This window comes from Aulonocara stuartgranti (genome assembly GCF_965226115.1).
Source record: "Aulonocara stuartgranti genome assembly, chromosome: 20".
Classification (NCBI taxonomy): Eukaryota; Metazoa; Chordata; class Actinopteri; order Cichliformes; family Cichlidae; genus Aulonocara; species Aulonocara stuartgranti.
The window spans coordinates 25481875-25506158 of NC_138956.1; the positions used below are offsets into that span (position 1 = coordinate 25481875).

The 24284-nt window shown below is 40.2% G+C and overlaps 2 protein-coding genes across 2 annotated transcripts in view; one reads left to right on the plus strand and one right to left on the minus strand.

The window, feature by feature from the left end:
- Positions 1 to 14946, minus strand: part of LOC309696742 (uncharacterized protein) — a 49653-nt gene extending 34707 nt beyond the window's left edge. The window contains exon 1 of the mRNA XM_082518106.1: positions 14906 to 14946. The gene's annotated coding sequence lies outside the window, so the exon portion shown is untranslated. The remainder of the gene's footprint in view (positions 1 to 14905) is intronic.
- The window catches only part of slc12a5b (solute carrier family 12 member 5b), a 41080-nt gene continuing 24336 nt past the window's right edge, over positions 7541 to 24284 (plus strand). The window contains exon 1 of the mRNA XM_082518103.1: positions 7541 to 7877. Within this exon, the coding sequence (XP_082374229.1) occupies positions 7823 to 7877 (55 nt within the window). The 5' untranslated portion in view covers positions 7541 to 7822. The remainder of the gene's footprint in view (positions 7878 to 24284) is intronic.

The following is a 24284-nucleotide window of genomic DNA, read 5'->3' on the forward strand; positions in this document are numbered from 1 at the left end:
CAAGTTAGCGCTGCCAATCAGTAATCTACATGAATGACGTCAGTTCCTTGTTACCCAGAAGCTGAAGTCCTCAGGTACAAATGCTACAGCTAAGCTACCAGTATTAGCTGAAAAAATGATGAAATCCTCGTGTCATTAGCTAAATCACATTGCGTTACTATCGGCAAACGTACTCGCGAAAGCGCCATTTTGTTGCAATCCCGTTTTGAGAGAGCGTTACTCTGCGCCATATGCTTCCGGGTAACAAGAAAGTGACCTCATTCACGTAGATTACTGATTGGCAGAGCTAACTCGAAATTTCGAGTAATTAACTCAAAATTTTGAGAAAAGTAACTCGAAATTTCTAGTTAATAAGTCAAAATTTTGAGTTATGGATACTTGTTTTGTTTTTTTTGTGGCGGAAACAGGCTTTCATACTTATTGCTCAGATTTCACTCAGAGCATTTCTCTGGATTGTAGTGTTCATTTAAAGAATGTTTACATTCCCCCTCTACTCATAAAGAGCCCCATCAGCTTCATTTATGATGTGTTAATGTCTCAAGCTAGTCAACAAACAGGTTATTAACATAAGATTCACAGTACTGATATTTATTTCAGATGTAAAATGATGTGATAGCTTGAAATAAACATACACTTGCATCCTGTTAGGTAGTTATGGTCATAACCATATTGGTTAGGATGATTGATCCTGTTGGTTGACTCCCACATACAGAAAGCATGGCTGTGGGCCTTTCTATGACTATTATCCTAATATCGGAATTTTAATCAGTGCTATGAAACTGCTTTGCTATGCTGATGCTTTTTACATTTTCATTGACGCAATTACTGCTGACCATGCAGTCCTTAGACTCCTGAACTACTTCTACTTGTTCATCTTTCAGTTGATCCTTCTAGAGGTTACAACAGCAGATCTCTAGCATCCTTGTCTGTCATACAAACATCATCATCATCCTTTTTGCATCCACATTGTTGCCCTTTCTGATGAAAGTCAGCAGCAGGAATACACTGGCGTGTAGTCTCATAACTGTCTCATGAAAATATTAGGAGAGCAAAAAAGAGATCCTTACTCATATCCTGAACATCATTTTAATTTATATTTATATGCAAAAAAAAAAAAGGATTTGTTGACCTGTTCCAGATTTACCATGCTAACTTCAGCTGTTTTTTGCCATCCAGCTCTTATTAGCTTTGCCTGTGGAGTGATAAATCATGATTGGATTGTTGCATCATCTACAATATACCAGCGTTACCAAAGAGAAATAGGATACTTTTTCTTCAGTGATATATCATATCATATCAACAATGCCTTCACATTCTTTTCCAGACAGCAGAGATAAAATATAAAAAGCAGAGAGTCTGTGCAGCCAAACATCTGACACCATTCAACTGTAAATCAACCACATAGTAGTTCTGTGTGAATTGTGCAAGTTCCTCTTACAGTGTGCTTCATGATCCTGTGTTGTCGTAAAATTAAAGCAACCGTACTGAGCAAATATTTTTGCAACTTGGAAGTTGTCAGATTTTTCTCTCAAGCTCATTTTCTACAAACATTTCATCCAGAGAGCACAGCAGAGAGAAACTCCTTTTACAAGTCACTTGATACTTGTGTGAAAATGTGAAAGCCATACTGTTCAATAGTGACCCCTCTTTTTTATTAAATCCCTTCAGGCATATTTTCTAGAATCCCATATGCAAGGATCTGAGGTCATCTGGGGGACAAGTCCATGAAAACAAAAAAACATACGGCTTATAGCCATAGGCATGAAGAAAATGAAAAAGGTTTGAAACCAAATGGCTAACTTATGTGGCATCGCAGAGCCTGATTTTAACGAACGTGGGAAACTGCTTGTACTGTGCTACAGCTGCTGCATTAAACAGCAGTGTGTGCCAGCAGCAGCTCTGGACGCACGTGAAATTTGGCCTCCCTTGGAGAGATGGAACATACACAATTACACTATTAGCTTGGCCTTGTGCATAATTCGTCAACTGGGCTTCTTTCTTGCCACTTCATCCCTCAGCCACTGTGAATAAATTCATTTTCAAAATCCCCCTTCATTCATTAAGATTCATTAAAGACTCTCAAGGACAAAGAAAAGGGGATGTTTTGCAGTCCCAGAGAGGCTGTATGTTCAGTAATTGCTCTCCCTTTGTTGAAATTGCGATTAGTACATCATGAAATTGGCAGCATATAATTTGTCATCAGTTACCACCATTAATAGAAAAAACACACAGTGATAAGAAATGAAATGGTCTAGATTATTTCCATATGCAGTCATTAGTGTAGTATCTAATAGTGGCAACAGCAGAAAGCCTTTACTCAGTAAGGAATAACAATAATTTCAAACAAGGGAAAACATGTTCACTTACTATATGGTAAATGGCCAGTATTTGTATAGTGCTTTTACTAGTCCTGCCTAGGGACCCCAAGGCGCTTTACACACCCAGTCATCCACCCATTCACACACTGGTGGAGGCAAGCCACAGTTGTAGCCACAGCTGCCCTGGGGGAGACTGACAGAAGCGAGGCTGCCATATTGCGCCATCGGCTCTTCTGGCCAACACCAGTAGGCGGTAGGTGAAGTGTCTTGCCCAAGGACACAACGACCGAGACTGTCCGAGCCGGGGGTCGAACCGGCAACCTTCCGATTACAAGGCGAACTCCCAACTCTTGACCCACGGTCGCCCCACATTTAGCATTTACTATATGTAGGAGCAGGTTTCTACTGAACTTTGCAGCTTTGATCAAGCCTGCTGCTCTTCCCTTCAAAAAGGTTTTTATACAACTGCCTTATGTGAGGTAAGGGCATAGGTTAGGTTACAATAAGGTAACTGCTTGTTGTGATACAATAGGATCGGACAGAGGGCAGGCATATAAGGAAAATACTGGTCAGGATATGGTTTGACCCCAGAATAACGCCAACCCACAGCTTTACCAGTTTGCTTTACTCTCACCACTCCTGTAGTTTTATTGACCCAGAGCAGGAAGCCAGGTCATATTATTGACGCAGGCCTCTTGAAGCTGTGTGGTGCTTTTAGGGTTAGGGTTAGGGTGATAAATTGTAGGTGATAGCAGGCAGATGGTTTGAAGAAAAGGTCTAAAGATATTTTCCACCTTTGAATGGCTCCAGGTTGCTGACAAATTCAAAACACCTCTGTCATATATCCATCCTACAAACTGCTCCCAGAGCACCATATTAGTCATAAATCTGTAACGTAGGGCCAGTGCAGCTGATAGTACCAAAGGTAGCCTGCAAGCAATGAAGGAATTTTTCTCTCTCTTCATGAGCTGAACATCCTACATCCCTCCAATAAATAAATAAGCTAATTAATAAGCAGTTCTTATCGAATTTCCCAGAGGAACCCACCCGAGGGATTAATAAAGTTCTACCTTATCTTATCTTATCTTATCTTATCTTATCTTATCTTATCTTATCTTATCTTATCTTATCTTATCTTATCTTATCTTATCTTATCTTATCTTATCTTGTGAACGCAGAATGAACATGAACTGTCCCCTAGCTTCTTAATCAAAGCTTGCTTTAAGTGGCACCTATGGCCCATCGTTCAGTCTGTTCTGGCATTGTGCTCCTACCATTTGTGGACCACATTAATTTCCCGTGGTTGTTTGGCTGTTTAATGGTGACCCTACCCTACTGCTGTCTTGCTTTGGCTTATTTAATTGTGTTTTAGCTTGACAAAATATTTTAAGTTGTTCATCACATCTGTGTTTTATATTTTTAACTGAGCTGCCCTCTCTTCATTTATTTATCTGTTTTTTTTTGTGAGTTTTTCTTTTAGAAGGTAGAGGGGCAAAGAGAGGCGAGGCTCTTAAATCTTTAAATCTTTCTGATGCTGTAGTTTTTTGTTTTTTTTTAATTAATTAGCCAAATAAATTATTAACTTTAATCTGCCATGCCTCGCTTCGCCAGTAATGAGCTTGTGTGCATTAATGATTGGTAACTACACTTATTAGGGTGATATTTCCTATGCTGAAATCCCTCAGGTGGTGTTGCTTGTCTCCTTTCTTCCAGTTTTTTTTATGCCAACCCCATCAGGTTCCCCCTCGTTCAGGTGCAAGACGATTTAGATGTCACCTCAGTACTTGGGTGACAGAGTTGACTGAAGCTAACAGTAGTAGGACAGGCCCTGTGCTTGATCAGGGAAAAAGTAAAAGTGGATTTCAACCCAGCTCTCTTTGGCCTTAATCTGCAGGATTAGGGCATCAGAAAGTTCACTACTACAGTGGGCTGAAGTCTGCATGCGTAGAAATGTGTTTGTATGTTTGCGTGAGAGTGTGTGTGCATACTTTCTTTGTAGAAAACATACGTTTAAATTGAATGTGCTTGCATGTTTTTGCACATCAACATAGGTGTGAAACAGTTGGTGAACTCTAGTATCCAGAGCCACATGTGAAGCAGCAGCAGCAGCAGGCAGAGGGACGGGAGGGGAGAGAGCTGCCCGTGGGTTAAGAGCTAAAGCCGCTTGGCCCAGATGAAGATGGCTCTCAGGCTCTCTGCCAGTCAAAGCCTAGCCAACAGCCCACTCTTACTGACAAGTCAGGGGAACGGCGGGACAGGTCACACGCACAATTTGTATATATTTACGGTATATAACAGGAAGTGCAAAGTACGATGCCTCAAGAATGATGCCTGTACTTGAAATGTAATTAAAGATTAAACATTTTATATGAAATATTGTTTAAATTACCTACTGGCTACCAAAAGGTGACAAACCCACAAAAAGTATCCCATGATTTCCATAGAAGCCTTTTTTTGCCTTGGGTTTTACACCCCACAACTTTACTGCTTTGATTCATTTTCACAGCTTTCATCTGATCATTTTCAGCCACAGCAGGCATCCATTTTCAAAGAACCACACGAAAAACACTCTGAACACCAGTTACTCTCACAGGGCCTGGCACCGAACAGCAGACAGGCGCTGTTAATGAATACAGCGACGCATTTAACGGCTAAGAAAAAAACGAATATCATCTCAAACCCCAATGGAGACCAAAACAGAGCTTAAAGAAAAGTAAATATTGGACCTAAACTCTACTTTGTTGCTCAAAGTGTAACTTAATCCAGGATGTTTCACTGCCATCTCTGATTGAAAGTTTTACTGTTTACTGCATTACTGATGGGAGTGGCTTTGTTCTCTCAGTACGCACAGCAGGAGTGACATCATAAAACCACTGGAGATCAGACTGGGCTGTCACAGTTTGAGTGCACCATTTATTTATCCACCTCCCCTTTCTGAAATGCTTTTGCACAAATATGTTATGCAAAGCTATTGCATAAATAGACAGTATAAAACATGTATATACAAAAGACACAAGATATAGCTACTGTGAGCCATTGGGCTTTATACTGCTTCAACCCCTTTGGATTGTAAAGTCCTGTTTTGAATCTTCAAGTTGAGTGTTGTCGTTGTCACCATCCTGGTCCAATTGTCGACTTTTTTCTAAGGAGAAGACTGCATGACATGTCTGACAGACACAGCAATGTCTGGTCAAATTCTCTAAATGCATTCATGAAACGAGCACTGCACCAAATACCTTCTTGCAAGTGCTTTGGCCTCTAGCAGACTGCTTTGGACACCCGTAGCTTGAATGGCCAACTTGTCTGGAGAATGTTCACCTTCAAAGTAAAACTTGCACCTTTTGAAATATGTTTGTTGCAGCAGTGAGGCACAGCTTTTACTCTGAAGGTAAATGTCTCCAGTGTGCAGAACCCTTTTTGAGGTTTTACTACCACAGATTAAATAGCGAGTCTTTTAGACAAGTTGGTGTCTTCTCTGAAAATGTGCCTGCGACAATCTGTTAGTAGCAAAAAGAGATCATAAAGATGGTTTTGCAAAGGATTTCATCTGGCAACAGTCAGCAACCTTCAGCAACGAGTCACCGACTGGGATCCACGTCTTTCCTTAGCGACCAGAAGACCTGTGTGGCTGAGGCCTAAGTGTTTACAGAGCAGAGGGCTTTTTTTCCATAGACTTCTATATGATCATTTATTGCAATCAGCAGTTTCAACTGCTGATGGCTGCAAGTCCAACGCACTTTCATGTTGGTTTCATTTTTTAGACATGAAAGTTTCATCCATCTTTTATCATTTCTGTGTTTATAATCTAATATAACCCCATGTGTTTTAAGCATGCTCTCTCTCATGCTTGCAACATTATTATTCACTCCACCACTTGATTTTTCCAACATTCAAATTTTCTTTTTCTCATCTTTTAGTCATGGTGGAGTTTGATTTTTTTTTTTTTTTTCATTTAAATATCAGATGAGCCAGAGTGAACATGATGTAATGTGTAGCTGTTTTCTGGATACTGTTGTCAGGATCAAGTCTCTCTGAACATCTGCCAAACCTCAGAGATCATCTTACCAGAGTTGAACACACAGTTCACAGTGACATAATGTCAAGAGTACTTTAAAAAAAAAAAAAGCCTTTCTCTCTTCATTTCATCCATTAAATGCCAGTTGTGTTTTTCGCCATGCCAGGCAGGTGGTATGGATTAGTGATGCTCTCTAAATTTCAGTACAGGATATTATACACAGTTCAGATTAGAATATATCATCAATGAAGCCACAGATTTGGATTTTCTTTTTTACTTTTAACCATCAACATCATGCATTTTTTTGTTAGTGTCTTCCTTAATTGCTTCATTTTCACTGTGATTCTTTACATCACTCACTTTATCATTTGTATATTTTCTTGATTAGCTGTCATCCTTTTTTCCTCCTCTGCCACAACCAAGCCGTTCTATTCTTAAATATTTCTGTCTGCGGCCGTGTTATTTTGCATTCCTCAAAAAATTGTCATTTCGCTGAAACATGGAGTGACCACAGCATGATAATAGCAAACTGAAATGTGATTCCTAACCAGAAGGGCCCAGACTTGGTAAAGTTGGAATACATTTAAATATAATTGACATAAATGGTCTATTAGAGGTTAAAACATAAGTAGATAAACCTCTTAAAAAAGGGTGTTTTTATTACTACCCATACATTTCCTTAGACCATTTTCAGCAGAACAAAATATATAGAAAAACTTTTGCAATAGTATATCTTCCACAGTTTTCTAGGAGACAAAAAGTCTTTTGGCACCCTAGGATAGTTCAGCCTGTGTGGAAACAGATTTAAGTTTAGAGATATGCAAGTGCAGCCTGTAGCTCCCATACAAATAATGGGCTACGACCACATAGGTAAATATTTCAAAACGTTGCAAGGGGAACTGTAACAAAAGAGCAACAAACAGACAGTAATGCAATCTTGACTTCTGTCTAAAAAGAACATCAAAAGCAATGCTTAATCTCAGGAGGCAATACTTTGTCATCTGATGTGCATCCTCTCTGTCTCTCAATCCCTCTCCGTCCGTCTCTCTCGTAATGAGATGGATGATGATGACTGTGGGTGAGGGAGAGAAAAGGGAGGGAGGGAGAGAAGGATAATACCTTCTGAATACATGATGAATGTATTCATCAGGCTTAAACTGACTTGGGGGGGGGGGGGGTGAGTGGTGTGCAGAGACAGAGAGAGCATGCATGTGAGTGACACCGAGCACTATCATCAGCTCTACCCTGCGGCCGCTCTCAGTCTCTCTATCCTCTTCCCAAAGAGAGACAGAGGAAGTCACGCAAGTTAAAAGAATACACATACACAGCTTTCCTTTCTCTCGTGCAGCCAGAGGCAGGAGGACAGGAGCTGCGAGACGCACGAGTAAAGCGCAACTTGTCTTTGGCTGCTGCCCACCCAGAGCTTTTTACTCAGCAACAAGCTCAAGAGCGGTGCCGCTCAGTGCGCTCAGCCTGAAGAGGACAGAGGATGCTAAACAATATGACGGACTGCGAGGAGGGAGAGGGGGGACCCAACAGCCAGGGTGAGTGACGAAACCTGCTGCCGAGTGATGAGAAGGGAGTGTGTATGTGTGTGTGAGTGCGTGGACCTCGATGCATCAGTCTCAGCGTGGGTGCTGGAAGGGAACGCGCACATGTCAGTTAATGAAAGTTAGAGAAACAAAATGATGTCAATGCAGAAACGCATAAATCGGAGTCATTTGTTGTATTTGCATGAGACCTTTCAGATAGTAACTGTAATCTGAATAGGACTAAATTAAGTCCAAGTGGAGGTGTCTGAGATCAGTCTGCTACACCTTCACTTTGCTCTGATGCGTTTCACCTCCTGAATTTCATATGTAAACCTTCATCTGCTTAAATAGTTCAGAAATTTGCTTCTTTTTAGCTGATTGGCTGCTGCTTTTCGAAAAAAATAAAAAGGCTGGTTTAGTCAGAAGCTCAGTGATATATGTGACTCAAATGTGGTCCAATTCATCCTGCAACTGTAGATATATACAAAAGGTTCTACAAAAAATAAATGGTCCCAGAAGACTTGAGTGCAGCCAGAAAAAACAGCCTTTCTTTTCCCATCAGGAACATCTTACCCAGGGGGCAATGTCAGCCTTTCATAAGCTTGCAAGTGTATGTCTCTGAGTGTTTAAATGCAGACTGGGTTTTTATTTTAACATTTTCTATTTGCTGAAATGATTCATTTCCTTTTTTTAAAAAAATATGTTACCGGTACAAACACTACAAGAATGCTGACCACTGGTCACAGTTGGTATTTTTCCCCATTTTTGGACATTAATTATTCATGGCAATAATTTTAAGTTGCAGCCTTGGTTGTAACAATTTTTTCCCACTGTGTTTGTGTTCACGTGTGCACCGTCATCAGGGAGCCATCCACCAATTATGTATTAAATTATCTTTTTAATTATGTGAGGGTTTTTTAAATATTTGACAATATGTTAAGACTGTATCTGCGCCATTTGAGTTTCAGTCATTTAGACCTAAATTATCTTAGTGTGTTTTGATTATTTCCTTTAAATATGACACCTGTCATTTATACAGAGCAATATCACTGTGGCTCCTTATTTTGATGAATTCTGTTAATTTAATTTGGTATGGCCCTATTCAGAGTCTTTGTCTTAAATATACTTGTTCTTTTAAAAGTCACATAATGGGTTTTGTTAAACGATTATAGACAACAACCCTGATGTGTAATAGGAAGAAAATAACCCACATGAGGATTTCATTCTGATTTATACATCTGGGCTGATTTGGCACTCCACTCAAGGCCTGTTGCTTCAAAAGATTAGGGGAGAAAATTGGATTACAAGAACAGTTTATTTCTATTCTCTATACACTATGACTGAGTGTAAACTCAGTTTGTTTCTCCATTTTCTAAGAGCTGAGCATCAAGATAATCTCTAAGCCATATTCACTGGCTACATGTTTTATACAAATACTATTATGTGTGTTTTTCGATACCTGGGAAGATATTTATGATGAGATTTGAGATTAATCTTAATTTTTTCCACATAATTAGAGGTGAACACAACAACAAGTGGGGGGAAATGATTTTTTGTTTTCAAATTAAAAAATATATATCATAGCTGTCATATTCTTCATTGGAAAAATAACAAAAAAAACCCCCTTTACATCGAAAACTGCTTCACACAAAAAATGGCTTTAGTCTTCAAAGATCTGTGTACACTGTCCAAAGTTACTTTCATCTGTTTTAATCTGTATTCATTCATCATTCACTGTTTAAAAGCAAAGGCTTATATCAGCATTCCACCCATTCATGCCATATCCACTTATATAAAAACGCAGTTTGACAGTAGAAGGTGAAGGTATATTCCCCAGAGCTGTGAATTGCTTGTTTTTCTCAACTTATTGTAAGACTCATGAATCCATATATATATATATATATATATATATATATATATATATATATATATATATATATATATATACAAATAAGCAAAGCAGATCCTGCCTTTGCTAGAATTTTAACTCCCTGTGCACTAGAGGGACGGTGACCTTTTGCTTTTTAAAGGTCATGATGTGAGCGACACCATCGCACCACAGGGGTAAATAATGAGGTGGCATTCAGGGTGCACACTGGACTTTTATGGAGCCACACTATATACAATAACGACTGTCCAAGCCAGGACATCACCTGGAAGTAAATAAATACCATCTCATTATAGTTGTGGCGAGTTTAAAGTGAGAACAAGTGGATGGATTGATGAGCTCCCTGGAGCCCTCATACTGACCACTGGCAATCAGAATTAATGCGTTCTAATCAATAAGCTCACCAGGGGGGCTGAGGTGAGATGAGGAAGCTATTTTTAGATGAATCGCTCCTGCTGCAGGTTTAAAAATACTTAATTTTCTTATATTGTGCAGAAATATTTGTAGATTTTGAGCTCATTACTGATGAACCCTCTTTTAGCTCTGTCTGTAACAAATGTAAATTACATTCATAACTCAAATTTTCATGTAAATAAATGCCTGTAAATGTGTTCCAAAGTAAATGTAATGAAATTATCTCAATTAAAGGAACTCAATATGGCTCCATTCAGAATTATAGTTATGACAGGTTTATTGTCACTGATGCTTTAACATGTATGTACTCCTTAAATTATAGCTGATAATAAATAAAAGTAGACTGAAAATATTCACTTACGTAACGAGGCAAAACTCACAGAAGGTCTAAGCAAATATAAACAGACATCAACTGTCTCTCAACATTAACCGTAACATGACAGAACGACTATATTATCATCGTGTCGCTTACATATCGTTAAATTCTGTGTGTACTGCAATTGTTATCAAACCAGTCAAATCTTACTGCACCAGCAGGGTTTATAGCTACAGCCACCAAAGTGCTGTTTGCATCATCTGTAGCAGATGGCACAGGAGATAAATGAAGGTCAGAGGTTAGCATCTTACCATGAAACTCATAGACGAAAACTAATATAGATTGTAAACCTTTTAAAAAATAAAGCAAAGCTACGTAAAGCCACCATATTGTATCTTTGGATGGAACACACCAAAACCAGCAACCACAGACATACTGTTTAGTTCAGCTTCTGAGGAATAGATGTGAGTGTTTATTTGGCACTTTTTAGTGTGTGTTATTGCAGCTGAATGCTTTTTGTCTGTCTTTTTGTTTTTAGCTAACTGAAAGCCGTTTAATTGATTTTAAAGTTTTCCATAAAAGCAAGACTGCTAATAATCTCTGCCTCTGTCACCAGAACTGTTGGTTCATATCAGCTCATGGTGACTTCTATGACATCAGAATGACATCAAAATTCATTATTTGAAGGCCCTAACTGCTGTATCTGTAAAAAACAAACAAAAAAAAACATCTGAAATAAATAATCAGGGCAGCATCAAAGTCAGTCGGACTTGTTATGTGTAAGAATGCCAAAAATGCATCTAAATGTTGTTGAAATTGTTGATTTTTTTCCCCACTTTACTTATCTTAGAAATCTTCTTCTTTTCTGCAACACTTAGATGAAGTGCCAACACCCCCAGGGTTGAAACAAGGGTCTCGCAGCCAGCTGGTGGCCCTTATATCAATCACTGCATGTTACTGGCATTTATCACTTCCAACGCGGTCGTTCTGACTAAATTGCTTCTCTGAGCTGCTCCCACTGTCACTCTCTCAGGTGACTGATTACCAGCTGACACAACAAACCACACAAGACACAAATCGGTTGATTGTACTTAAAGGTGTGCGCTCGCATTTTTGCTAAATATGCCAATGTACAGTCAGAGCAAGATATTATAAACTGGCTCTGCATGAGTGGGTTTGTTTGAGAGAGTTCACAGCAGCATAGTTTGAGCACTTGCTGAAACAGTTTTATACCAGAGTGAAACATCAGTCTGATTTCATCCACTGACAGTTAACCCCGGGCACTATCGGCTCTGTGTTCGCTGCAGCTTACATTGCATCAGATTATATTTTCATTCGGCTGAGCCTTTTTTGAATTTCCCCTGTACTCTCAGTGGTCTAGGAGTCTGGCGATCTCAGCAGGGGCACAGGGCTGCCAAGCCATCTCTGACTTATTGTTTGAAACTGTGTATCAGCATGTAAGTGGGCATCTTTCAGAAGGCAGACAAGCACCAAATTGTTATTGTGTTCCTTTGATATGTGTTATATTTGTTCTCCTGCACTAAGATTAATGCAAATCAGTCATGTCTGTAAGTGGTAGTCTTTGTTAACTAGCGATTTTTTATGTTTAGATGGGCATAAGTAATTTTGATCTGCTCCATTAGAGTGAATCTTAGCTACATATCTGCACTACAGTGCACTGATGGACTCAATCTGGTCACCTGGCACATTTGCACTGTTTCTCCCCTCCTTTATAGTGGACACAAGCAGCTATGAAATCGTATACATGGTATTATCTCATAGTGCTGCATTATATAAACCTGACCTCTTAATGCCATATGAAGGATTTTAATGTCGCTGCTTCCCTGAAATTTCACAGCTGCATCCTCAGCTGATTTACATTTTAATAAACAGAAAATAATCTCGGCATTTGGTTTGCCTTGTCAAACTTTGCAGATTAAAGCGGCTGTAATAACAAGGTGGTTACAAATGAAACAACTGAACAGTGAGCAACAGGTAGAAAGGCTATCTCGGGGATTTTCTGACATGCTGTCCTGCTCTGTTCTGTGACTGAGAAGAAGAAACAAAGGAGCACAGAAAAGTCCAAAAATCAGTTCTAGAGGTCTACCCGACCACAGGGCAAGACACAGTCAGGACATGACAACAAGATCTGGTGAGGTAGTAACTAACACAACGGAAGGACCGAAGGACAAGAGGGGAACACAAAAGGAACTAAACAATTAGTGATAATTTCGCAGATAAGTTACATTATTATTATGAATTATATTATTATGGCAATGATACAACATGCATGATTATGAAAAGTGACACATAATGAAAATGTTTGCCCTAGGTACTTTACATTTTGACTATAAAACATGCATAAGTAATTTTTTTCAACTATGCAAAACTATTATGCAACAAAATTGTGTTTTTTTGCAGAATAAATCAGCAATAAGATATAAGGCTGCAATTAAGCCTGAAAATCTCTCTCAATGTCTTCTACATTGTTATTATTACTATTAGAGAACCTTCACAGACATATTATTATTATTATTATTTAAGATTTTCCAATAATATAATTTTTTTATTATGTATTTTGATTTCCTAGAAACATCCCCACTTAAGTGTCCCGTGGCTGGATAGATTCATTTAGTTTTAAGCATTTGGAAAGACAAAGTTCTCTGTTGTCGTAAGAATATTTTCACTATTGTTAGGCCCTTCTGCTCAGTGACACCTACTTTCAACAACCACTGACTCACTGAAGCTTACTGAGACAACGACCTCAGAGGTCAACAGTAGGAGATCCAGAAACAGAGTGCCCGAAATGGAGAAAGCGAAGAGGCAATAGTGACACATCTCTTTTCTAATCCTCCCACTGAGCTACAACAACTTTCCCACCAAGTCATCTTAGATTGGAGATTATGAAATACAGAGTGGTCTAATCCTTTCTTCTCCATCATGTTCCTTCTCACAGCTCGCTCTCAGCAGTCCAGTCACATCACCCTGTCTGTGGAGGAATCTGAGAACATCCTTTACACAAACTCTCTATCACAATATATTATTGTAATGGTTTTGAGACAAAAAAAAACTGCTAGAAGTTAATTACATTTTATATATTCAATAATCTGCTGTTGGGTGGGGTGCCTTACAAATAAGATACTTACACGATACTTTAAAATGTAACAACAAGGGGGCCTTAACAAAGTATGGCATATGTGATGAGATACCAGTGAAAAATGTGTCTTAGAATTGCTACAAACTAGAGGTGCACCGGTTGACCATCACGGGATCTGAATCAGCGGATGATCAGCGTTTTTCACTGTGAGTGAAGACACAAAGTTTGTCAAGTAAACCGCAGGTGGTCCAGCAAGACTAATCAAACACTTAAAACCCGTCGTTGAGCTGAACATGGACATTTTAAAGAAGCTAACACAGGAAAAGTGGACGAAGCTAAAGCTATCAAGAGCTTTTGTCCCTGATACAAGTGAGCAGTCGAAGTGGTTACTAGGAAAATTTTGGAGATGAGTAAAAGAGAGAAGCGATCATTGTTCTGTTATCTGATGAACTTATAACTTTGTTTTGTTATATATACCTGTTGCACCTGCTTTTGTTTGGTAAGGTACAATATGTCAAGTAAAGCTGGGTGGACAGCAGCTCATTTTACGTTTATTACCTGTATTTCTTTCCAGTGGCAAAGAGCTTTCACTATCTTGTATGCATAAAAAAAAGAGTTTGTTGTCCTTGCATCTCTGAAAGAAACCAACTGCACCTTCTGTGTATTTTGAATATGGGGGTAACACTGGTGTTCGTGCATCACTGTGGCATTTCTCTGTCAGCCTACAGGTCACAGTGAGTGTCGTTTGTACATCACCTGGACAACTTGCATATTAGTGCAAGTGTGATAAAAATTAAACTCTATTCTTTTTTGTTTGACTTTGTCCAGAACAAAGTCTAATGGCTGAGATGCTACTTGCAGCTGTAAGATTATTATCCTCATTAACACTTTCCTGTTCTTCTTTAATCTGATTGAATTATTCATCTTTATTATTCGTTCTTGTCACTTATCAACTCCATTTGTTATAAAAAAAAATTATGCAGAAGTGCACTCTGACTCACACATTAGATCTCCTCATTTATCAACACCTGTTTTATGTCTGTGAACAGACATAAAGAAACGGGAGGGAAACAAATAAGACATCCTCCATGTAATATGATAAAATCATCCTCATTAACCTTCATACAAACTGAAGTGTTGTGGATGAATCATTTGATGTTCCCTTGCCGAGAAGAATAAACTAGCTGAGTGTTCAGATGAGTCATCCTTTTCTGGTTCAGCTTTTGATTTTCTTTTTCTGAAACTAGTAAGCTGAGGGCACAGTTAAGCAAAACTTTTCTTTAGAGCCTGTTCCACTGAGGTCATATGTGTGTTTTCCCACCTACCTTTACATCATTTTTTTCACCCTTTGTTTCTCAGCATTCTCATTGTCACGCTTTCAGCTTCTGTGTGTTGATCTGCGAAGAGGAGTGATATGTAACAAATGAGGCACCCAGCTTAGGTGGAAACCTCAGACAGAGCGAGAATCAGAGGGTACATTTTGACAGTACTTTATATAAACATGCATCGTTCTACCTTTCTAATAGACAAAAAATTAATGTGAAACAATAGCAAAGTTAATTTTATTTCTGCTACAGTTGTCATTACTGCCTGCCCTGACAAAGCAACCTAAGGGTAGAAAGACCTGAACTGGGATAAAGAAATAGAAACCAGTTCTTATAAGAATGAAAGCTGTAACTGTTTATTTAAATGTCTCAACTGGTTTAAGACTGTTCAGCAACATGGCTCAGCCCAATAATACCACACTGGTGGGACACAGTCACTTACCACAAAGGATAAAATGACCAGACTTAATGGCCAGAATTAATGAAGCAGTTCTAGCTTCCTAAAACCAAACCAAACTGTTTTCTTGAGAACTATCGGAAAATTTTACTCAAACTTAAAAGTTCCGTCTTTTGCAAAATGCACTTTTTTTTACAGTTTCTCTCAAGAAATACGAGGGGCGATTAATACCACTATCACATCTAAGTGTAAATAAACAACCAGTTAATAGACAGCTATAGGAGGTAGTTGACTAATGGCACAGTGACAGAAAGTAAAACTGGGACACCAACCTCCTTGTGACTGGGAAAAAAAATCAGTGGTTACCACTTTTGATGACAAGGCAATTGCGCAGGTCGTCTGGTGGGATGTAACCTGTTTAAAAATAATGGGAGCCTGACTGCAATCACTTTCAGACAGACTGCCAAAGAAATGCAGACAGATTCCCAACAAGATCACTCTGCATCAGTATAGAGCGATTAATGCAACTCGTCTGCGTGGCATCTCCAACCCTTCTGCTTTCCAGCTGATTTGCTATATCCTTATATAAAAGCCAAACTGCAGAGCACCTATAACTTTTTGCAGTTAAATTGCTGTCTTGCAGGGACAATGTTACTATTTGGTTCTGAAATTCTGTCTCAAATTTGAATCTCTTTGTTTACAGATGGCAAAAGATTTGCAGCAGAGAGCGACAGATTTGCAGTTTTTGCTGATTTATCACAGATAATGGCCATATTATCACAAACAGATTGTATGTAATTGCCAGCTTGACCCCATTTAACTGCAAACTGATAGCAGACTGATAGCAGACTGACTCCGTCCTACTCCAGTTCGATTGCTGTCTTGATGCAACAAAGTCACAGATCTGGGCCCCATCTTCAAAGTAATTGTTTACAAGGCAACAAGATAACAAGCTCCCTGCACACGGTTGTGATATTACACTTAAATTGTTTGCAAAGATGGCAAGTCAGGTTAACAGTGCTGGTGTCTGAATTTGTTCCCTGTTGTACAGAGCATTGATGCCGTTTCCCTCTTTTCCCTCTTTGTGCTACGTTAAGTTAAAATATCACCAAGAAAGCAAATAATTGCATTTCCCCAAATGGCAAACTTGCTTTAATAAACACAGTAATCGTGATCCAACGAGTATATGGCTGGCTAGATAGATTTATACAACATATATAATACAACACTTTAGCATGTAGTGTCTGTATTCCTGTGCACGTTCTCACCATATTCGAATCTCTGGTGGCTTACATAAGTGTCAACAACCACATGAACATGGTGGTCTCATTAGCTGCAGAGTTATACTTGTATGTGTTGGAGGAGGAGATGTGTAAATGGATTTCAAATGCAACGAGATTGGTTTGTTCAACACAAAAAAGTTTTACATCTGGAAATTCTCAAGCTGGTGTGAGTGTTCTGTTTATACCTCCCTTATTTCTGTCAAAGTGTTAAGATCTGTTGACAAGTTGATAGAAGTTTGTGTATTTACATATATGTATCTTAGGACTCTTGCTTCTGAATTTAAAGCCAAGCAAACAATTGAGCTTAATGTAAACACATGAGGGGTTTTATGAGTTCAAGTACTCACTGCATATACAAGCTTACAATAGGCTCAGATGATTATTTTGGTGTCTATGCTGCTTAACAAGCTTTTTGTGATTCATCCATCCATTTATCCATCCATCGTTTTGCCTCATCCATTTGCTGGAACCTATCCCAACGATCATGTGGTGAGAGGTGGTGTAAACCCTGGATAGGTCTCCAATCTGCAGAGCCGACACTTTCGCTTTCACCGAGGCGTCACATTCACGCCTACAGGAATTTTAGAATTGCCAGTTAACCTAACATGCATGTCTTTGAACTGTGGGAGGAAGCCAGTGTACCATGAGGGATCCCACACAGCCATGGGGAGAGCATTCAATCGCTGCACAGAAAGGCTCCAGCCAGCCAGTGCACTCAAACCTTCTAGATGTGAGGCAAAGTTATCAGTTTTGCCAATATTTTATCAAACGAAGTGTAAATGCACAGTTATTACATGCAGTGAAGCATGAGAACCTGTACCAGGCAAAATATAAGTCAAGAGGTGAAATGAAACCAATGCTGTCTGCCCCACAGACTACACTGGAGCCATACTTGCCTTGTATTGGAAATTAAGCATTCATTTTGATGCCTGGCTGCTTTTGAGAAGCCAAATTCATGTACCTTATCATTTCACATGTTTAAATCACACTCTGAAGATCCTCCTGATAGTCCCTGTAATATCTTATTTCACTGACTTCCATTGGAGTAAATTGGCAGCAGTCTTTAATAAAGAAATAATAAAATAAATAAAGCGGAATGTTATATTATATGTGTGTGTGCCAGACAATGTACTACAAATTAAAAGCACTGAGGCAAGACGGCGAATGATCTTGTCTCACTTAGTACATATGAAATGGCATTCGGTGCCCACCCAAGAGAAGACAGGAGAAGAAGGGAAAAGTTCACTGATGTTTAAAATAAAAGTACAGTGGAAGGTTAACCTTTAACTATTATAAATTTTTAATAGAAATAATTTAATTTAATTCTATGTGCAACACAGTGACAGAGGCTCTCGGTGAGGAAACAGAGTTAAATGACACAAATAACTTCATGGAATTAGCTTTAAGTCCTTGGTTATAGCATGCGAGGTGAAAACGATGGAGGAATGTGTGTGTGTCTCATGTAATTGTGAGGCTGCTGTGCAGCTGATTGGTGCAGTTCTCTCACATGCAGAAGTTAATTTCTGCTTTTCTCTTTGGCCTTCAGCAGCTGCTGGATAATCCCCTTGAGCCTGTGTCCTATTAAGCTTTTAAAAGCCGGTATAAACTGTTCATTTTTTAATAACCATGTCACATCAAGGGTACAAATCTGCACCACCCACTGCCTTTCATCTGCACACTGTGGTCAAATTTCATCACAGCTCTGCTTGCTGCTCTGTAAATATAAGCATCTTCGTCTCCAACAACGTCATCTTTCTGATCAGATTATTTCTCATCGGTTAATCATATGTGTGTCAAGTGTAGGCAGAAGGATTATAGAAAACATTCTGACTCCATTTGCCCTCAATGATTATAGATTGGTTGCATTAACATCTGAATGGAGGACAGAATGGAAGCGTGTCTGCAGTGATCAGGGCCCCTCAGGAGGCTGTGTAATTATTTCTTTCTCTTTACCCTGTACAGTGGCGACATCCAGTATAACTTTGATTTAAATTCTCAGGTGATGCTACAGTTTTTTGGTTTTTTCAGTGGTGAGAAGAAGATAAAGTACAGGGAACCAGTGGGCAGAGCACCAGATACCTGGCTGTTCACCACAAGTGTAACACTGAGCCGCTCTACAGGAAAAGACAGAGCATATTTTACTTCCCGATGAAGCTTAGATCATTTAATGTATACAGTAAAATGTTCACACCTGTTGTTAGACTGCTGGTGCAAGTTTCTTTGTAGCTATGGAAGCTTAACACACTGATTTTGAAGGCTGGCTCGCTGCTAGGGACTAACCTGAAGCTCCTACAGTTAGTTACTGAGCAAAAGATGTTGAACAAATCACTTGACATCCTGGACAACACCTCTTACCTCTTTCACAACCTTCTAGTCAACCAGAATGTCATTAGCGGGATTCTTCAACCCTGTAATAAGGACAGAGGAAATCTTTCATACCTCTCCAGTTTTGTTTTGTTTTTGTTTTGTTTTTTTTTTTGTGTCCCATTTGGATCTTTAGCCATCAGAATTGTTGTCTTAAGGCCAAGAAAGATGCCAAGCGGATTTATTTTACCAAGTGGATCATCATGGCCTTGCCATATTGGTCCATTTGATTGACCTTTATTATAACTATGAATTTATTTTATTTTCAGTTGCTACAAACGGGACAGACATGACTGGGGGATAGGACAGGGAGAAAGAATGAAAGAAAGAGAGGGAGAGAAAGAAAACCAAAGGGGAGAAGAGACGGTGAGAAGGGGGGGAAGAAAGAAAAACAAACAAACAAACAAACAAAACACCTGGGTCACCTGTATGGAGAAAAAAAACAGAAGAGAAAGCAAACAACAAAGAGCAACATAATAAAACAAACAGCACCATCACAATAAACTAGCTAGCAGTAGATATCAGTAGATACTAAATAATAAACGATATTGTGCAGCACGCAAGATAGACAGCGCACAATGTGCTTTGAGGCAGCAGCCAAGAAAGCTGTAGTCCGCGTCTGTGAATACCCGTGTGTACACCTGTGTGCATACCTGTGTGGATCAGCATGCTCGCATTCCAAAGGTTTCTCCATGTAACGATCTGCTAGGGAGTGTGGGGGAGCCACAGCCCCGTCCCCAGGGCATGAAGCAGGTATGGAGGAGATCAAAACTCCAGACATCCAGAGGCCCCCAGAACACAAGAGACCAAGGAAGACCAACAGAGGGGCAGCCGCGCCACTGTCCCAGTAAGAGCTGAGGAGAGTCCCAGATGAGGGCTCACTCAGCAGCCACTGAGCAGAAGCCAAGGGGAGTTGCAGTGACGCGCCCGTGAGCTCCGCCGGCAGCCAGCCGTGCCTGAGTGACCGAGCCCCAGGCCGAGAGGCCGGGGGCACCCCACCTCCGAAGTGGCCCGAGCGAGCCCCAGGCTCCAGGCCCCGATAAGCGGCTGCCAAGGAGTGAGCCGGTGTGTACCCGGACGCCCACCCCCAGACACAAAGAACCACCAACGCACCGATACCATACCTCTCCAGTTAACGTAATAACGACTCTCTGTGACCCTCTGTGCTCTGAAAGGATACTTTCCCTCAGTGTGGCAAAGCACAAGCTCATTCTACTTGTTAATTTGCATTCATAAACTATAGACATTTGCCAGCTGCACCCATTTCTTTTGCATAATTTAAAGTTTTAGAATAGTCAACATCTGAGATCTCAGAGTGCACGACTCCTAAATCACTGTTTAATATCAAGATTATTGTGAACATTCCCATACTTCCATAAAGAGTTGTCTTGACTGTCATCTCTGCATGAGACTGAAATATCGTGATAGAATATGGGTAAAACGTGCATGCGCAGTGCCTTTGTTTTCATACGCACATGGCAGAAAAAGCATGGCGACGACGGAGAATTAGAAGGACTGTCGCTACCCGATCCGTACCAGAAACCCGATCGGTACCCCGCATGCGCAAATCTTACGTCACTTCCTCTCTTTGCCAACATTGCGACATTCAATATATTATATATATATTATATATATTATATATTATATATTGACACGGTTAGCGCCCAGTTAGCTCTTAGCATTTCTCAACAGCTCTGCCTCCTTTTCGACTACCGGGACATTTAAACAATGGATAATCCGTATCCGCAACAAATTTTTGCTGTTCTCCTCAACAGAGAGCGTCCCCCGATTGATCAACAGCGCCATAAAATAAGAAGAATGGTGCCTAATGACAGAGTTAATAATACAGACTTTGTAATATGTCACGTGAAGATTCAGCAGCCAGATGAAGTGTTTACTGGCAATTGACAGTGATAGCAGACATCATCATAACTATTCCAACAATCCTCTCCACACAGACAAGCATAAACACACTCGACTATCACTAAATCAAATTCAATACACGTTTGTAATGACGCTAATTCAGTTTACAATAGGGTTCATTCGCTCAGTCACCAGGTGGCAGTATCCTCTTACACTGGGGAGTAAACTGCCATTAAACGAACAGAAGAAGAAGAAAACCCCTGCAGTCAAAGGAGCTTGCAAAGAAAAGCGTCTGGACTTCTTTAAGTTGCTTGAAGACGTTTCACCTCTCATCCGAGAAGCTTCCTCAGTTCCAAGGTCAAATGGTGGAGAGTCCCAGACATAAACCCAGTGGGAGCGACCCCCCACAGAGGGACAAAAGGACCCCCTGACGATCCTCTAATCGCCTGAGCCAAGGTGTGTAACTGGGTGTGGGTCCCAATCAGCCAGAGTTTCGGGTGTGTTCATTGTGAAACCTGGCCCCACCTTATCATGCGAATTCCTGAGGTCAGATGGCCCAGGATGTGAGTGGGCGTTAAGGCGTCTGGGAAGGGATCTCAAAACTGGATTATAGATGGCAGAGAGTTGGTGTCGTAAACCACCGCCTCTGTTCAAAGATGGTCGCTCACAGTGGACATAGATGGCTTCTTTCACTCCTCTTTCAAACCATCTGTCCTCTCTGTCCAAAATGTGAACATTGGCATCCTCGAAAGAGTGTCCTTTATCCTTAAGATGCAGATGGACTGCTGAGTCTTGTCCTGTGGAGGTGGCTCTTCTGTGTTGTGCCATGCGCTTGTGAAGTGGCTGTTTGGTCTCTCCAATGTAGAGGTCTGAGCATTCCTCGCTGCACTGTACAGCATACACCACATTGTTAAGTTTGTGTTTTGGTGTTTTGTCTTTCGGGTGAACCAGTTTGTGTCTGAGCGTGTTGCTGGGTCTGAAATACACTGGGATGTCATGCTTGGAGAAAACTCTCCTGAGTTTCTCTGATACGCCGGCTACATAGGGGATGACAATGTTGTTGCGTCTGTCCTCCCTCACTGGTGTCTGATCTTCTTTTCTGTGCCTCTTTGCTGACTTTAAGAACGCCCATTTAGGATAGCCGCACGTTTTGAGTGCTTCCTTTACATGTGTGTGTTCCTTCTTTTTCCCTTCAGGCTTAGAGGGAACATGTTCTGCCCGGTGGTTTAGGGTCCTGATTACTCCAAGTTTGTGTTCCAAAGGGTGATGGGAGTCAAAGAGGAGGTACTGGTCCGTGTGTGTGGGCTTCCGGTAAACTTCGATGTTGAGTTTGCCGTTCTCTTCAATGTGCACGGCGCAGTCCAGCGCAGTCCGTACCCTGCACATGCGCGGTACGGATCGGGTAGACCCGATTTGTACAGCCCGACTTTGCACATGCGCAGTAAGGATCGGGAGTTCCGATCTGTCACTATCTTTTTATTTTTTTGTTTTTGTCTACATTATATTAAATGTTTCATTATCGGAAACATTTTAAGAGATACTTGTTATTCTTAACATCTTAACAGATACTCTGACCTGTAACTATCGTAAAATGCTTCGACCGGAAGTAGACACCTTTCGCGCATGCGGGGTACCGATTGGGTTTCCGGTACGGATCGGGTAGTGACAAGGACGAAAGCAGATCGTTGAATGAAACAGATGAACCAGAATTGGTTTGTACAAAATGGCGCAACTAAAGTGGTGTGGAACTGGTTTGGCTTTCGCCCGTCAGATACACACCAAGGCACAACAAGAGCGTGCAAGCGGGCCGTCGTTATTACCGAACTGATTTTACATGATACACGGTGCTCAAAAATCTGTCAAATAAGTTTTAGTACAACTTCGGTAAGCTACCAAGCCACAACACTTGATGAATTGTCGGAGCATTATGGCGACCGTAATACGTACTGTGGTTCAATATAATATTACCATATTGTGTGTGTATAACCTCTTTTTAAGTTTTGTGGATATTTTACATGGTTATGCTGAGGATATGTCGGCCAATTTCAACTGGAAATGCCTTTTGGTTGAACTGTCAGCCAGGAATTTGCATTTGCACTGTTAAATTTTTATATATTAATGCACATAAAAAACAGCTGCTTGTTTAACTGAAAATACATTGATGGGGTTTTTTTGCACTAATAAACTTGTGGAGTTGTAAAGTATTTTGTCTCGCATTAATTATATCGGCAGTTATATCGTTATCGCAAATTTTCAAATATATATCGTGATAAATATTTTTGGCCATATTGCCCTGCCCTAGTGTCAAGCTTTAACTTGTAACCATTTTCAAGCTCAAACAAAAATCTTCAGACAGAGCGAGACCAAAAGGATTACTCAGTTGTCAGACTGACTGACTGAGGTCGCTTCTGAAAACAACTGATTCTTCTGAATCACGACTACGTGAACTGCAATCTGCAAATTTGTCCTGTGCCGTGTATCACTGAAATACAACGTGCAATGAAACATTAAAGAACTGAAACTAATTTCTACCAGACTGAATGATTGTAAACGGACTGGCGGTTTTGACCTAACCGCTGTCCACGCGCCTCCGGGTACCTAACAGCCTGCTCCTGCTCTACCTGAGCACCCTATACAATATGCTTTTTTTATGCTTATGGGATTTCTAGCCAACATTCACATTCCAGTGGATGAACTGAAGAGCAATACTTGGTATTAGTACCTTGCTCAATGACAATTGGCATGCAGACTGGAACAACCAAGGATGGAACCATCAACCTTCCACTTAGCAGAGGACCTGCTCTCCTCCTGAGCTACAGCCACTCAATTGTCCACCAATAAAACTGATGTGCACTGACATTTAGGATTAGTGAGGCTCACACTTTGTGCAAGCAGTTGTAGTACCATTAAAGGCTTTGTGAACCACGAGTAAAATCTGAAAATGAATGATATATTCCAAGGGATATTTGATGAAAGGGGCACTGTGATGAAAATGAAATAATGTGATCATCTCTCAGTGAAGAACGCCTGTTACACTATAGGTCAACATCCAATGTAGTAGAGGCTTAATCTTTCTATCCATTTGGAAGTTCCTAAGCCAGTCATAACATAAGAGGCCCTGAGCTCTCCTCCTATTTCGGCAATTCCAAGAACATCTCAGGTGTTAAACATGGCTGTTAATGGATTAGGAAGAAGCAGCTAATCCATCAAAAGAAAATTAATTTCAACAACTCTACTACCGAGTCAGAAATTTGTGTCAGTTACCACCATTTGTTAAAAGCTAGGGTTAGCTGCTTTTCTACAGAGCCCACACCATCACTGAGACACCAAGTACTGGTCTATCATCAGAATAAACATTGCAACTGATTGTATCTATCACCCATTAGGGAGTGTTTGCAATTACTGAAGTATTAGCATTACATGTCATTGACCAAATGACAGTGAATGTATGTCTGAAACATTTAGTGAAATT